A 16839-nucleotide genomic window follows, 5' to 3' on the forward strand; every position below is an offset into this window, starting at 1 on the left:
TCCAGTCAATAATTCCAGGCACAAAGACATGAAGAACCTCTCTTTGACTGTAGAGAAAAGTATCTGACACGGCTTTGTCACTGGGTCACGCACCACATTCAGGAATAAGGCCACATTTTCCTTGGTCTTCTTTCTGCTGCCAATGTCCCTGTAGAAAGCTTTCTTGTTGCTTTACACATCCCTCACCAGTTTCAAATGCCAGCTGAGCTCTGGCTTTCCTGTTTTTCATCCCAACACAGAGAGGCAATATCTCCATACTAATCTTGGGCAGCTCATCCCTGCTTCCACCTTCTGTTCACTTGCATTTTGCTCTTGAGTTTAGACAGGAGTTGCCTGTTAAACCATGCTGGATTCCTGCCTCATTGGCTCAACATCTTTAACCTTGACAAGGACCACATTGCCCTAATTTACACATTGTACATTAGTTTCAAGCTTCTTGTCTCTGCATCATCATCTCACACACCAAAGTCATCCTCTCTTCGATACTCTGTATGCTTCAAATCCAGAGCATCCAATTTTCAACATGTTAAATCTTGATACTTTTGCTTACACTACATACTGAATGGCATCTTTAAACCTACCTAAAAAAAAAATTACCACTACAATCAAGTCTCTCCAAGTCAGGAATATAATAAATATTTCAAAAGCCAAAAAAGAGGGATGAGAAAAGACATCACAAAGGATTAAAGCACATGTTAATAGATACAGAGACCAGTGGACAGGGAGGGTGTCACTAAGGAAAAAATATTTTCTATGCTTACATCCCAAAATAGAATCATAGAATCGTAGCATAGTTAGGGTTGCAAAGGACCTTCAGATAATCTAGTTCCAACCCCAATGCCATGGGCAGGGACATCTCACACTAAATCATCCTAAAGTACATATACAGGTTAAAATTAATTGAGCATAGTTTTTAAAAGTGCTCATATCCACAAATTTCAGGTATGTTTTCACAATTACAAAGACCAAGGTCCTAAGCACCAAAAATTCTGAAAACTGCATTTTACCCGTAAATATTTACATAACTTCCAGAAATTGTGCTTTTTATATTTTTACCTGGTTACAACAAAATAATCCCTTGCAATCATACTACAGAGCTGCCATTCTTCAATGGGAGGAAAAAGAAAGCAGAGCACTGAGAGCGTTCAACTGATAAGTTGGGACATTACTCATTGTCACCAGAACTTCAAAGTCCACTGCTTTATACCACCTCATCTTTCTGCACAAGGAAATTCTAAGTACTCTGCTGCTTCAAGAACACTAGCAAAAAGCTTCAATACTTTATAACCTAACAGAACAGTATTAACTCTGTTAATACACATGCGACAAGCACCACGAAATGTCTGAAATTTGCATGCTACTTTCTTCCACAGGCAGACTGTTCTGTGAAATCCTGAATTCAAGAAGTATATCCCCTTAACTGCCATCAAGAAATCCTTCATGTTTGCTGCAGGAATTAATAAAACCAAACACGGTATTTAGCACTCATCATCACCTGTAACACTTGATTTGGAAACCATAATATTTAAAATATATAATCATATGAAAAGAACAACAGCCTACCCTTAAAGTTTTCCAAAAGACAGCTGATCATCAGCCTTCAGAACACAGGAAAGAAAATAAATTTGAAGAAAACAAGACTGTTTTTCCACATACCAGACAAATTGAGTAGTTTTGTGAATAGCACACTGTTATCTCTTCATAATTCTATTTTATTCTGATTCAAGACTATATTTACAATTGTTATCACACTGCAATACTGAGATGCAATATAGACAGGTATTTTACAAATATTTACACTCCAAAGATAGCCACTTAGATTCTGTTTACACAAACAGAAATGTAAAGGTTTCCTACACAAAGCTAGTACCAGCTTCCTGAATTTTTAAATGAAGGATACTTGAAATTATTTTCTCTCTATGAATTTGAAATGAGCAATGAATCTGTATTTTCCATGTTCAGTCTTAACAGTTTTTAATAAAAGATTGAAATATGGGAGTAATATAAAGCAAAGACAGTACAAAAAAGAGTGATTCAGTATTCATTCATACCCTGCTAAACACACAGAGATATCCAAAATGTTCCCAAAATGTTCTATTATGAATATTTTTATTTATTATGGCTTTTTTCCCCTTCCCCCCCTCCCCTTTTTTTTTAAATCTCAGAAAAATGATGAGAGGAATGGAGAAGGAACTTTTGAGAACTCCGCCTTGTCTTCCCAGCAAAAATAGTTTCAAATGCATACTATTTTCCTCTGTATGTAAATTAAAGATATGAACACCAAACGGGGACAGAGCTATGTATGGTAAAACGAAGAGTGGCACACAATCAAATGGATATAAATCAGCCAGGAATACATGTGTGCTATAAAATATAACAAACAAAAATAATTTGTAGTTGGAAGAGCAGTAAGGTCCTGCAAGATCTTCCTATAAGTAGTAACAAATCTCACAATCTGACTAGTTTCATGAGGGTGCCTGACTTGATTTCCAAAACAGACTGACACAATCACTGGCAGATTGGATTCAATGAACTAACAGGATTCCTTCAGTTGTGCTCTTAACAGGCAGTAAATCAGGATTTAAATGCTTTCCTCAGTCCTTACCAGAAAAAAAAACCACCTTATAGCTTCTTTTTAAAGCAGGATAAGAGAAACAAGTGATTCTAAAGTCCTTTCACCGTAAGTATTAAGTAAAATACATCTCACAAGAATTTTGTAACAGATTTCAAAGCACAAACTACTTGTTTTTAGAAACATGTTTTAAAGAAGAAAAAGAATTGAAGGAATGCATACTCACCACCTTCCATCTTTCTTTGACCAAGATTCCCACACTGAGGATGTCAGGCTGCTCTCCTCCTCCACTCATTGCAACCTCCTGATGTAACGGAGCTGCTATGCAAAGTCTATGTCAGTAGAAACCATCCAGATCCCAGGAATGGCTTCCATTTAACTAGTGACTGCAGAAACAAAGCAGAACATGGGATCTCAGTGATTAACAGAATAACATTAAATACAGAAATAGCTGTGTTTCTCACCTTGAACCTTAACTATCCTATAGTGACTTATGTTAGAGGGTAGATTTAGATTACATATTAGGAAGAAACTCTTTCCTGTGAGGGTGGTGAGACACTGGAACAGGTTGTCCAAAGATATTATGGATGCCCCATGCCTTGAAGTGTTCAAGGCCAGGTTGGAAGGGGCTTTGAGCAACCTGGTGTAGTAGAAGGCATCCCTGCCTGTGGCAGAGGGTTTGGAACCAGATGATCTTTAAAGTTCTCTTCAAACCCAAATCATTCTATGATTATGCTGGAATTGTAGCCAAGCAACTTCCAGTACCAAAAGAAATTTAAGGATATTCTTTATTTTTGTAACCCATTCTCTCAGACCTCTGAGCCCAGTCACAAAACAGCGCTAATAAACATAAACATTTTCAGAGTTCTATTCTGCAAGCAGTTTCCAATTGCTGTAAATCATAACTGCATTTAAATTTAAATATTTTTTAGATCTAATTAATAAAATACTAATTGGTTACATAATTAATAGCAATATAACAAAAAATAGATACTTAAATTGGAATTATTATTTTTTTTATTGTACTGAATAATGACTATTCCACAATGCGTTTCACATAACTAGGATTACCTATGATTAAAGATGTCTAAAGTACAACTTTGCTGGTTTATGCCTGGGTACAAATAGCAAAATGGGAAAAAAAAAAAAACCTTGGATAATTCTACCTGCCTAATTTTTTAATTTTCTGATTTTAGGCAACCATCTCTAAATCAAATTTGATACAGTAATATAAAAAATGGCCTTTTGGAGAGTAATCTGTTCGTAATTGCTCTCATCAGCAGCTACTACAACCAATTAAAAGATTATTTCAATTGTCTGAAGTTGTTTTAGCATTGTGCTTATTTGTTACACTGATATAATTATACAAGTGTAACACTTTGTACCAACTTTCTGATACAATAATGCATCTCTTCAAAAGTGTATCTGCTTTAGGTTTATTTCTATCATTTCCAAAATAGCATAACATAAAAGTGAAAACTTCTTTTCTCCCTGAACCAACAAGCAAACGGTATGCCAAAATTGGTACAACCATTCTGATTTAAACTAACAGTATGTCCTTCCATTTGGATAAATGCCAAATTTACTACTGGGACTAAATTATGGGTTTTTTTAAAGCGGTTTTTTTTTTAAGTTGTTTTTTTTTAAGTGCTGTTTAAAAGCCCTGTCTTTTAAGACAGACATTTGTTTGACATAACTATGGGGTTTTTTCATACTTATTTCATTTATATTTCATATTTCATTTATGCCTTTCTTGCTTCAGTTGCACATCCTGACATTTAAACCAAACTCCAAACAAAACAGACTCCCCTGGAGAAAACTAATCTGGACTAGCAGAAGGTCTAAATTTATACCGAATTAAGAGTGAATTACACCCCTGTAAAAGAGTATTCATTCAGAATAGGTAGCCTGAATTTGTTTAATTCAAACAAATGAAGGAAAACCAAATTAAGTTTGTGTATTCCAAGTAACAGCATCCACCCTGCAACTTAATCAAGTTGAACTAAACCAATTTAAATTCTACCGGTGCTGGTAAATTCTCCTCTGCAGATAAGGTAGAAATTCTGAAGAGAACTACAGTGATTTCTGTGAACACTCTTAACATTACTCACCACTGACCATAATTACTAGCCCTTCCAACAGAATTAGCATAACACAGTCAGGGTCTAAGTAAATCAAAGAGAAAATGAAATGGCACTAATGAGAGGAAAAAGGTCTATTTCCAAATTTACATGCTTAGAGCATCTATAGTCATTTTTCCACTTGCTCAAATCTTTGCTTCCCCTTCCACTACCCCTCCCAGCTACATCAAAGCAGGTGCTGCTCATCACTAAGTTATTTGTTTGCACCTATATCAGGACTCACATGTTTAGGGTTTTTTCTGATATCTGCTTAGAAAAACAAAAGTAATGAAGAAAGTATCTCAGTGGAGCAAAATCTAAAATTTGGCAGGGATGATTTTTGCTAAAGCTTTCAAACATGAGCTAAATTCATCACCTGTGGGAAAAGCAAATGCTTTATTAAAGCAAAGATATGACAGCAGAGGTTTTTTGTTAATGCTGCTATCAGCCTTGATCTGACACCTGCTTTGACTGTTTAATTTTAATACATTTCAAATTACAGTTTACAGTCAGAGCTCTGTCAAACATTCCTGAGAGCTACTCATTCATGGATTCTTAAGAGAATCAAGTAACAAGAGAGCATCACCCAGAATGTGACGGTACAATACACATACTCATAGAACAATCCCATACTTCAAAAATTATCAGACAAGTACCATATTATTGTAACACCTGCATGGCCAAGGTAACAAAATCTTAATTTATACACAATTCCTCAATCTATTCCAAGACACTAATTCCTTGTTAAACCTCTCATGATCCTATGTCATTATAAGGCAATAAAATCTATTCTATATCATCAATCACTGTTATTCAAAGCACAAAACCTCAGGACCCATCCAACTGTTGTCCATGGGATGCAGACATTCTCTCCTGAGCCCCTGAAGGCAAGGTGCTTAACACCTCCTGAAGCTTGATAATCTGCAAGCTTCTATTGGAGGATTCATGAGGATTCGGTCATCAAATTTCAAGGCCAGAAAACTTGAAATTAGCCCAAACTTCTATCTGATCAGGCCACATAACTTCATCCCCTTCAGTGAATCAGCACATGCTAATATTTAAGAGTCCAAATAATGAAGAGCTTCCTATCTCCACTGATAACATGTTCCTGTATGTATCTTCCCTCCCAGTAAGCATGACTCGCTTTGTTTCAAGATTTAATTTATCTAATTTTAGATTCTTACCACAGGACTTTCAGTTTTGGAAACCAAATTCTATGCCCAGTAATTTCACCTCATTTAAGCATATAAACTCAATTTTTTTCTAACTTCCTCTAAATTCATAAATCAAGCTTTAAGCCTTCCTTCCTACTCCACCAGTCTTTTATTTGTCCCTCCTTTGAAAATCCTCTCCTTGCTCCACATTCTTCTTCTGGTATGGGCAGCAACATTAAGTTAGACACCAAGACTGTATTATACTCAATCATACCAATACCTAATAGGGGGAAAAGATTAGCTTTTTATTTCATGATATCAGTCTTATTTCCCTAACTTAAGTCTGAAGTTGTTTTATAATTTTGCTTAATCACAACTCTATCAAATGTTCATACACCTCCATGCTTACACTCAGGCACTGCTGCTAGCATATGGTTTCTTTAAAGCCTTTATTCATACCCTGATCTAAACTAGGTTTCATTGCTCTGGTCAGCTCTCTAATGACCTTAACACTGTATAACTGAAAATCTGCTAGCTATTAACATACTGCAGTGGATAAATATCTTTATATTTCTTACCTAATAATAGAAGACACATATTCTAGTAGGTGCAATTTAGGACATGAATGCCTTTACCAAACGCACGTGGGAAAAAGGGGACATTATTGGAGAGGACCTTTTTAAAGGACTTTTGGACAGACATAAATATGCTTTCCTCGGAGGTGGTACTCAGGTCAAAACTGAAACTGAAACATCTCTGAATTTTGAAGGACTTAAATTCTGGCTGTCTGGCCCATTTAAATTCCACAGATGAATAAAATACTCAAAGTACAAACAGTTCCATTTGTATTACTCAAATACAGCCATATGTTGCTGTCAGCATTGCAGTTTAAGAGCCTACAATGCTGTTAAACAATTTCAGAAAACTCCAGCATGTTCTTCATCCCACCAAAGCAGATGAACAGTTAATGACATACAGTTAAGGTGCAAACTTTCCCTTACTCATTCGACAGATGAATCCTTTAGCGATGCAGTTTTATAGGTGGCAGTACAGTTATATTCTGCACAACAAACACTTTATAATTCTCCTAAGAAAGTAACAGCCATTTTAATTGCAATATGTTTCATAAAATTCTGTATTCATTAACTCATCAGTTTCCTTATCTGATCAAAGGAAATGCATAAGATAACAGAATTATCACCATTAAAGGCAATTAGCCCTCTGTCAAATTTATTTCCAGGTGACAGGTCATGGAATAACTAGGACAACACAAAGAGTACAGGCTGTTCCATAACATGAGCCTTTGCATGGAAATTGATCACAGCATAAGAACAGGTAAAAGAAGGTTAGTGCTTATATCTAGAATTTAATATTGTACAAACAGCATCCATTATTTAAACTCTTCTATCCACTTAACTGCTTTTACCTACATATTATCCCCACAAAGGATTTCTTTGATTTACCCCAAGCAAGTATACCAACTATACCAACTAAAAGATTATATGTTATTAGAAAACAACAATACAAAACTTCCAGGAAAAAATGTCCGGTTTGTAAAAGCTGATTCTAGCCTAGCAAGCAAAGACAACTGGTTTATGTAATTTGTGTGCATGTACATTATTTCTTTAGAGATGGCCCTACCCAAAGCCAGTCTCCGCATACCAGCCTTTGTAGATGTTTAAATCCAGATCTAAGGCTGAGGAATAGCACAGAAAATTTTGGCTGAATGGAGGTACTGTAAGTTTCAGGACAAAGCAAGTAAGGACAAAAGATTACTTCTGTTCTACTGAAAGGAAAAATGCATGACCTGTTGCCTCCCCTGTGGAAGGATAGCAACCTTTTCCTATTAGGAATTCCCTATGCTTATTAGGAGCTCTATCTGCTTGTCTTCAGTTCATTGAAGAAACTAGTAAATCTACTAGAATCTACAAAAGTTACTTTCTATTTCTGTACTTTCAACCTCTGAGCAGGAGAACTTAAACATACAAAGAAAAGTTTAACAAGTCAACATAAAGAGAAAAATCAGGGCAGGAAACATTCAAAGGTCCTAATTCCACCACGTTTATGCTAAAGTCCACTTTCTTAGGCTAAGAAGCATGTTCACATTGTAAATTCTACAGCAAAAAATGTTCTAAGTGTGCCTATTTAAACACCCAAACTGGAAAGCCATCCTATGCTTACAACCTGAATATTTTCTACAGGCATTCCCTAGAAGCTGGAGTTCTGAAAATAATCGTTCAGCATGTCAGTGAGAAAACTAAATTTAAGACCTTGACTTACATTTCCAAATACTGGTAGTCAAGAAAGTCTTTTTAAAAAATTCAACACCAATGCCATTTTAGGTTTTCTTATCTCAAGCTCTTGGGTGCCAAAATACTCATCATCACTTGGAGATTCCAGGTGTGAAAAGCTCCCAACTGTCTTGTGCGCTACTGCCAAAGAATCTGGATTTCCTTCTGGTAACTTCTGCACTTACAGCTATGTTGTTATTCCAAAAGTGGCAATATTTTCTCAGTTTGAAGACAGAGTTAAAAATATAACATTTAGTTTCAACAGTTTTATTTTAAAAACATGTATTTCAGGCTACCACACAGTTTGGAAGACATTTCAGCACCAAAATATTACAAAACCCCAAATAAGGTACAGCTTATCAAAGGAGTATAGTATCTTTCACTATACCAACTGATACAGGTGGTAAAACACTACAAGTTTTAGACACAGAAACCTTTTTTAAGTCCAAACTAGACCAAGCAACTTTAAAATTAAATTGCACTGAAGTAAACTTCATTGTGTGTCTTGATTAGAGCAACTGGGATAAAAGATACTCAATACCTTGCCATAAAGAAAGGGAAACACCTGGGTATGTGCATGACAGGGAGAGTCGTGGCTTCAATGAGAAATACAGAACATAATTTATTACCTACAGAAAAAACAAAATTTTGGTCAGGCAGAATTAGAAATGAATCATAAAACAAAACCTCTGTCAAAGCCATGATAGTTTTGCCATGGTATTTTTCAGCCAAGTGACTTTATTTCCTAATTTGATCTGTCACATAATTGCACAAAGCCTTATGTCAGAATAAGAGAAAGCAAGCTAGCTGTGGGGGACAGGGAAAGGCTGGACTACTGTGGTGCTTTCTACTCAAGCCACTTGAACTACAACCTCAAGTGCAGAGCCTTTAACACTAATGTGGAAACCTAACTCTGTGGAGAGTTTAACTTCATTCCAAACATCACTTGATTATTCTCATTTTTTTTCACACCTCAGAGTTACAAATCAAAAAGATATTTGTGAAACCTTAATAATGACTCCAAAATTAATCTTAAAACACTAAAAGTGTCATTTATAAAAAAAAAAAAAAGGAAAAAAAGAAAAAAGCTGTAGTTCTGTGACACAGATTTCACTGTAACTGTTGTGGTATTTACAACAAACATAAATGGAACTAAAAGCGGGGTCTTCTGCTATTAGAAGAATTCGTTTTACCTGTCATAAAAGTCTTCTTCAAAACAAACACACAAATGGAAAGTCATTTCTGCAGTTACCTAAATTATACAGCATTACAACAATTCTCTTTCAAGATCCATGTAAATTTTCATTGCAGAAAAATTAAGCAATAGTGAAGTGTGGTTTTGAACTCTGATACAAAGACAGCTTGAAGTCAAACAATTAAGATATTTAAAACAGTGACTTAGTAATATAATATCAAACTATTTGCAGTCTGCATTTAGCAGCAAAACAAAAATCTTTGTTCCCACTTAAAATGTTGGAATAGTCAGTTATCTTCTTAAGATAAACTTAGAATATTAATAGCCTACCACCAATGCCACCATATTCCAAGGAATAACACAAATTGATCCTTTAAGACATTCCAAACTATTGCCTTTTCCACTACTACTATCTACTTCTATGATTTCATAAATCAATTTTCTCCGTAATGATAAACATAAATGCCCAACCAAGCACATAACACACACTACAGAAGGTAAGAAGGCAAACAATACATTGTTTTGGAGAGCTTTTTCCTAAGACAACACAGGTTCTGGCAGTAGATATACAGCAATTTATAGAGGAGGAGAGCTAATGCTAAGGACTCAATGCTATTAACTTCTGAATTCTTAAGCAATGAATGCTATTAACTTCTGAATTCTTAAGCAATCAAGTAAAGTTCAGCATAAACTCTATAAAAGGGAATAACACTTAACTTCTTTTAAAATTAAAAAAAAAAAAAAACAACCAAAACATGACAAAAGAACTCTGGTGAGATGATCAGATCAATGACATGCAAATAGCAAAATGCTGTTTGCACTGATATTGCTCAAGTGATCAACAAGGCTGCCAGTGGCAGACAAGCAGCCCAGCTGACAGACTGCAAGATTGCACTCACTGTATAGTGTCCAGGCTGCAGCACCAAGCATGGAGTAATCTGGACCTCACTAACAAAAGCTGAGAATTCACTTGATATGCCAATTGATAAAGCACAGCACAAATACGTGGTGAAGAAGGCCTGACAGTTTGCTAAGCAGAACAGAGGAATAATATTTTTTTAATTTAATCTCTCAGCAACCCTATTTTAAGGGCACATAACTTGAAATCTGCAGTACTGTGATAAAGACAGGGCACTGGCCATGCATGCACAGGTGTTCCACCTCCTTAAATACCTGATGACAGTAGCTCTCATTTTGCCAGTGTCTGAAATGAGGCCAGGAACTGCTACACCAAGCAAGATGACTACAAAAGAGCCTAGCTGACAGGAAGATGGAATCTGAGTGAGTCAATGCAGTGCAGGAGATCTACCAAACCCTGCCAGGCTTTGGCCTCCATGATGAGGGGAATGCATAGTTTCCTGCCACACAATGCAGCAAATCCCTGAAAGAGGTAAGGAGGAAAGACCATCACATTATTGTCCATGCTGAAGACACCTCAGTATATTCAAGGATTGTAATTTCCAGCAGTAGATCAACAGCACTAGAGAAGTCAGGCACAAAGAGAAGACAAAAAACCACAAAGTCCTCACGCTGACAGTCATGCCAAGACCAGCTCAGCACTGATGTCAACATTCCTAGCACGAGTGGGTAGGAGACAGCCATGTTAAGTGGGCCCTTATGAACTGCCAAATGACATGAGAGGTGGGAAATGGCTTGGTGCTTGGCTATGCTGAAGGAAGGTGGCACTACAGCAGCTAAATAAATATATAAGATATGACCACTAGAACAGCACAAGCCATTACTTTATCTTCAGTTTGAGCTGGCTTCAGAGGGGCTCTCTACAGTGCCATGGAGACTCTCTTGTTCCCAGGTTATTCCACAAGGATCATGTGGGCTCAGGCAATATAAAAGGCAAAATAAAAGTACAATCCACAAAAGCAAAGATGTGTAGCTCATCTAGGGCTGACCAGTCTGCCCCTAAAACACATCCATACCATGAACTTCCAAGGTACAGGGTTTTGAACCAATAACATGACTTGCCCAGAGCACTGCAGCCTTAGTTGAAGGCAGCTTCAAGCAACAACAGCTGAAACTTGAGCTCCTAACCGGAGGTCCTTCAAGGTTTGAAATGGGAGTCAGGTATTAAAAAACAGAAATGGAACTTTGGCAAAGGCATCTAAGTTGGGACAAATCCAAAAATACCAACTTAATTTGCAGCAGAAAAAAAATAGGTTAGACAGTAGAAAAGTAGGCAGCATGGACAGATAATCTCAACAGCAGACAGGCTGCAGTAGACCAAAGGTCCACCTAGCCCAATCTCCTGTCTCTGCCTATTGCCAGCAGCAGATGTCTAGGGAAGAATACAAGGACACAGAAGGCACATATTCACACTTTCCCAGAATATTTTCTGAAGATATAGCAAGCATGGGACACAAAACACTTTCTGAGCCAAAGATGGTGCTTCAGATTTTTCATTTCCAAGCTCATCAGATCTTTTCTGAACCCGTAAAGCTTTTAGCATCCAAAACACTCTACTGCAATAAGCAGTAACATAATTCCATGCTGTTGGAAGAAGCACATCTTTGATTCCAGTTTGTCTTCTGCTAGTTACATTTCAGGTTCAATAAACTTTGCACTGGGAATACACTGCTCCATATAGCCCCTAATTTACCTCTTCACCTATTCAGTCTTTCACTGAGTTTGATCACCATCTGTGTTTGGGAAGATGCAGAGAGGATAGAAATTCTGCTCCCCGTAGCACCCTAAGTTCCAGTGATCTGATGAGCTGCAACTGGAATTAAATTCTTATGCATAATCATTTGTCAGACACATAAAAGCAGCTCCAACCCTAAAACTGTTGACTAACTGCTGTGAGAATGATGACAGAAAGCAAACCATTTCAACTCAAGTAAACTCTTTTTCTGATACTGCTGTGAGGTTGTTATTAGTGCAGGAAAAAAATGTAAACCCTTGGATGCAAACAGCACTCAGGATCTCCAAGTACAATTTGTTCCATTATTTCAACTTCTGTTTTCCATGTGCTGTCCCGTCCATTTTATGCAGGATTTAATCTCTAGTCTCAGTGTCTCTATCTGTAATACTCTTCCCATCAGTGGCCATATTTCCTATTCCCCCCAGCATCAGGCTTCTCATTCAAATGCAGACTTACACATGCACATTAAAAACTAATACTAATCAACAATATTATAAATTTGAATTCAATCTCTAATAAAGGTGCAGCTGCAAACAGCTATGAAATTATGTTGATTTAATAACTTGCAGCCCTAGTACAGGGCTGCTACTTTCAATGATTTTCCATATTTGCTCATCTTTTTTCAATTATGACTGAACCAGAATAGTCCTTTTTAGATTTAGTATCATTACACAAAGCAAGTTTGCGATCCTGTCAACCAGTAAAATTAGAAACATGCTCCTCAGCTGAAGCACCAGAGCCTATTGCAATAGGTATTTTTAAAAATACACAGAATAATAGCCCTTTTAAAGATGACTTTCCATGTACCTCTTACAAAATGATAACTTACATAAAAAAGATGAAAGGAAACACAGCTTGAAGCAGTTACAGTGCAGTGTGGGATTTGAAGCATTTTTAACTATAGGAGAGATCAAACCATTCAGAAACTGTTAAATATATCTCAGTTTTGGTGACAATTCATGAATGTTCATTATGTTTCAATGGTTATGACCACACTTACATTCTTACATAAACATCAAATAGTTTCTCATAGCACCGCTTTTGCTAAAACCCTGTCTGGTAATAGTGTAAAGATTGAAATTATACCTATTGCTATAGATAAAAAGTTGGACTATTCACAGAATATGCTATTGTAGTAAAAGACTTTCAAACATTGAAATGTACAGTGTTATCAAAACCACTTAACATCATGGAATCATACTGATACCACAGCTAAGTACTGCAACTTGAATTACAGCAGCTCTTTCAAAAAAAAAACATTTTTAAACTACTTTTTATATTTTTTCCTACTCACGTTGCACTTGCAGCTTGCACCACATGACAGCAAGAGCCTGATTCACATTCTGGCAGCAGACATGTAGGGGTTTTTTTAAACTTTTCTAAAACAAGATTCATTTCACAAGACAGACTGAGTGTCTATAGAAGCACATGTATTCTACCAACAGAATCATGGAAAAATATCCTCAGCTCTTGTACACATCAGAGCAGCCTGCCACAGGATCTCACCCATTCATTCTCTGAATAAGCCAAAGTCTGCTCTTCTCCAGTCTAATGCTGCTGTTCTGCTTGTCACTTTCCTCACAGCCCTTTGGTCTTAATCCATGATGACTGCAGCCAGTGCTGCCATCAGCCTTCACATCTGTGGCCAGTTCTCCTCTTATTCCCAACTAACAGGTCCAATAGCACACTTCCCCAAGTAAATTCATCCACCAACAACTTGTCTTTAACACTCCCGACTAGACAATGAACTGGACTTAAGGAACTTCCCTTTCAGAAAAGTTTTGGTTTACGCCAGCTCAGTCCCTAGCTGGCAACACAAACTGTTCTACTGGGAGAGGGTGAATGGGCAGAACTGCTTTCAAGGTGTTAGGGCTAGTTTCAACTACCTACATGTAAAACAAAACATAGCTCATGTTAGCCTAGATGGACATTACTGCTGCCAATAATTTACTTTCCTCTTGTCCAGCCTAGTTACAAGCCTTGTTTTATGCAATGCACTCTAAGAAATTTTTTGTCCTGGAAGCAGAAGTTATGGCAAAGTACTGTTACTCAATTATTTAGAACAATATTTACAAAAAAAACAAACCCAAACTTGTGGAATCTGGTAAATAAATTTATAGATAGATAGATAGATAGATAGATAGATAGATAGATAGATAGATAGATAGACAGATAGATAGATAGAGAGACAGACAGATTAAAAAGTACACTAAACCCATGCAGGTTTAGTCCTCTCTTAAATCATAATCACAGTCCAGTTTTAGGGGGGGTTTTTTTGTTCATTTAGTTGGGTTTTTTTTGTTTGGGTTTGCTGTTTAAGTGCCTCAACTCTTTCTCACACACACAATGATTTTTCTCAATAGGTCTAAACACTCCTCAGTCCATAGGGAGTTTTATGCAAGACACAACTGAGCTAACAGGACTTCACATCTGTCCTGGTTTAAGCCCAGCTGGTAATTCAGAACCACACAGCCACTCACTCACTCACTCCCCCATGCTTCTTTCTCCCCCTGCTCCCAGAGGGATAGGGAAGAGAACAGAAAGAATGTAACTCCCACGGGCTGAGATAAGAACAGTCCAGTATATAAGGTATAATGCAAAACTACTACTGCTACCACCAATAATAATAATGATAAGTGAAATAACAAGGGGAGAGAATATAAAACTAAAAGGTGAAAGGAAAAAAAAACAGTAAACACAAGTGATGCACAATACAACCGCTCACCACCCAGCAACTGATACCCAGTCTGACCTGAGCAGCAATCTGGGACTTTCAGGTAACTCCCCCCAGTTTATATACTGGGCATGACATGCTGCAGGTATGGAATACCCCTTTGGCTAGTTTGTGTCAGGTGTCCTGTCTCTGCTTCCTCCCGGCTTCCTGTGAACCTCCTCACTGGCAGAGCATGAGACTGAAAAGTCCTTGATCACAGTAAGCACTACTTAGCAACAACCAGAAACATAGGTGTTATCAGCACTGTTCTCAGACTAAAGTCAAAAACACAGCACCGCACCAGCTACTAAGAAGGAGAAAAATGACTGCTACTGCTGAACGCAGGAAAACAGCATGGTGTGATTCCACAGTGGTGATCGTGGATGGCTGAACCTTTAAAGCTGTAAGGATCATGGAGGACTTCCACATGTTGGTCAGGTGGAAACAGCACATCTTGTCTTCTCCATGAATTCACACATTACTTCTAATTTTTCTGTTACTTTATCCTACAGGTGCCAAAGTAGTCATGCCAGTGCATCCATGACAACTCTAAAAACACAACTCCATTATCTCTGCTGTTGTCATGCTACCATGTCACTTTGTTACTCAACCTCAACATGATAAAAAACATACGATAGTTACTGATCAGCAATCGACTGCTGATTGATTAGCAATATTGATTAGACAAGGGGTGGGGTTTCTTCCCTCTATTTGGCTCCACAAAGGACTCAGAAATGCCTCTCATCATTACTCAAATAATTCTATAGCTTGGATGCAGAGAACCGACACATGAATACACTTCTCCTAACCTCAAGGCTCTCTTTCTCTTAATAAAGCTGGTGCAGGCCTCCGGTCAGATCTTTAACAATGAAAATTCATGCATGTGAACTCACTGAAGGTCAGGTAGCCAACACTACAGTTTGAATACAAAGAAAACTTTCATTTAAAAACTGGTTGTTACCTCTCGCAGCAGCAAAACACGACTGTGATTTTTATATAGCTGACAGGACAAAAATTTTAGACTGCCTAAGGTCTGCGTATCAAGAGAAATAAGGGTATAAACAGCCACAACTGTGATTTTCGTAACTACTTTAGGTTACTCCAGGGAATTTTCAATACTGTGTTTACATCTCATAAACAGCCACAAACACTTCCTCTAAAATAACAGGGAAGACAAAGGACTGTCCTTCCACAGATAAGTTAGAATGCAAAACTGATGAAAAAGGTGACAAGAATTCCTATAAATCTGCTGCGGCTTGACACAGTATTCAAACCTCTTAACATTCTTTTCACTCTTGTAAATGGTTGGATATTGCTCAACATAATTCATAAGGAATCTCTGATTTTCAGCTCAACTCTAATCTTTGCTACCTTTCCCACAGGAAACACATTAGACAGGCAAATCCTGATCACATGCAATACCATGCAAGCTTTTTTGTTCAGTTCTTGCCACTGGATTAAGGCTTTTTGTTCTTCTAATTACATTCAGCACGTACACACCTATTTTTGGTCTGGCACTATCTACATACTAGAAAGGATGATACAAAGATTTCTGTATCATTTGCTAGAGAAGTGATCACACACTTTTGCTGACACAGAATTTCCTTCCCGAGAGGACTAGGCTTTTACCACATCATTAAATATTTAAAACCCTACAAGGCCCTACAGCGCAGGGAAAAAAAAAACATCTGAAGTATGGTTTTTAATCCATTTGTTGGTTATTATCAGTTGTCAAGTCTGACAAAAGGACAAGCTGTCCCTGCAAAGCTTGTTGTGCTGAGGTAGTTGGTGATGGGAACAACAAAAGAGATTCAAGTCTCAAGTAAAACTTCTGAAAATGCATCTAAGTGTGGAATCTAAGTGTTTATCTAAGGCTGAAGTACTGAAGCACAGCGTGGTTTTAATCTGCTTCAGTCCAGTAGCTTTCCTTCAGTCCAGGAGTTAGTAATGAGTTCAATAACTACTACAATTGTTCAGGAACAATTTTAAAGCTGAGAAATCAAAAACAGGTTGTATCTCAGTTTTAAAGAAAAAAAGAGCACCCATGGATAGAACAACAGCCCTACTCTCAAAAAAGGAAACCAGCTTAACCAACTAACTAGATTACTTTTCTGCACATGTGAAATTAAATTGCCATGCAT

The 16839-nt window shown here is 37.2% G+C and overlaps 1 protein-coding gene across 3 annotated transcripts in view; it reads right to left on the reverse strand.

Moving 5' to 3' along the window:
- Positions 1–2953, reverse strand: part of TTBK2 (tau tubulin kinase 2) — a 67202-nt gene extending 64249 nt beyond the window's left edge. For all 3 annotated transcript variants that reach the window (XM_061343693.1, XM_061343694.1, XM_061343692.1), the window contains exon 1: positions 2799–2953. In XM_061343693.1, coding sequence (XP_061199677.1) covers positions 2799–2867 — 69 coding nt within the window. In that variant the 5' untranslated portion in view covers positions 2868–2953. The remainder of the gene's footprint in view (positions 1–2798) is intronic.
- Between the last annotated feature and the right edge of the window lie 13886 nt (positions 2954–16839).

The sequence above is a fragment of the Neopsephotus bourkii genome, unplaced genomic scaffold (assembly GCF_033783945.1).
Source record: "Neopsephotus bourkii isolate Nb327-2 ecotype Australia unplaced genomic scaffold, CSIRO-AGI_Nbou_v1 NB_1825, whole genome shotgun sequence".
In the NCBI taxonomy this organism is placed as follows: domain Eukaryota; kingdom Metazoa; phylum Chordata; class Aves; order Psittaciformes; family Psittacidae; genus Neopsephotus; species Neopsephotus bourkii.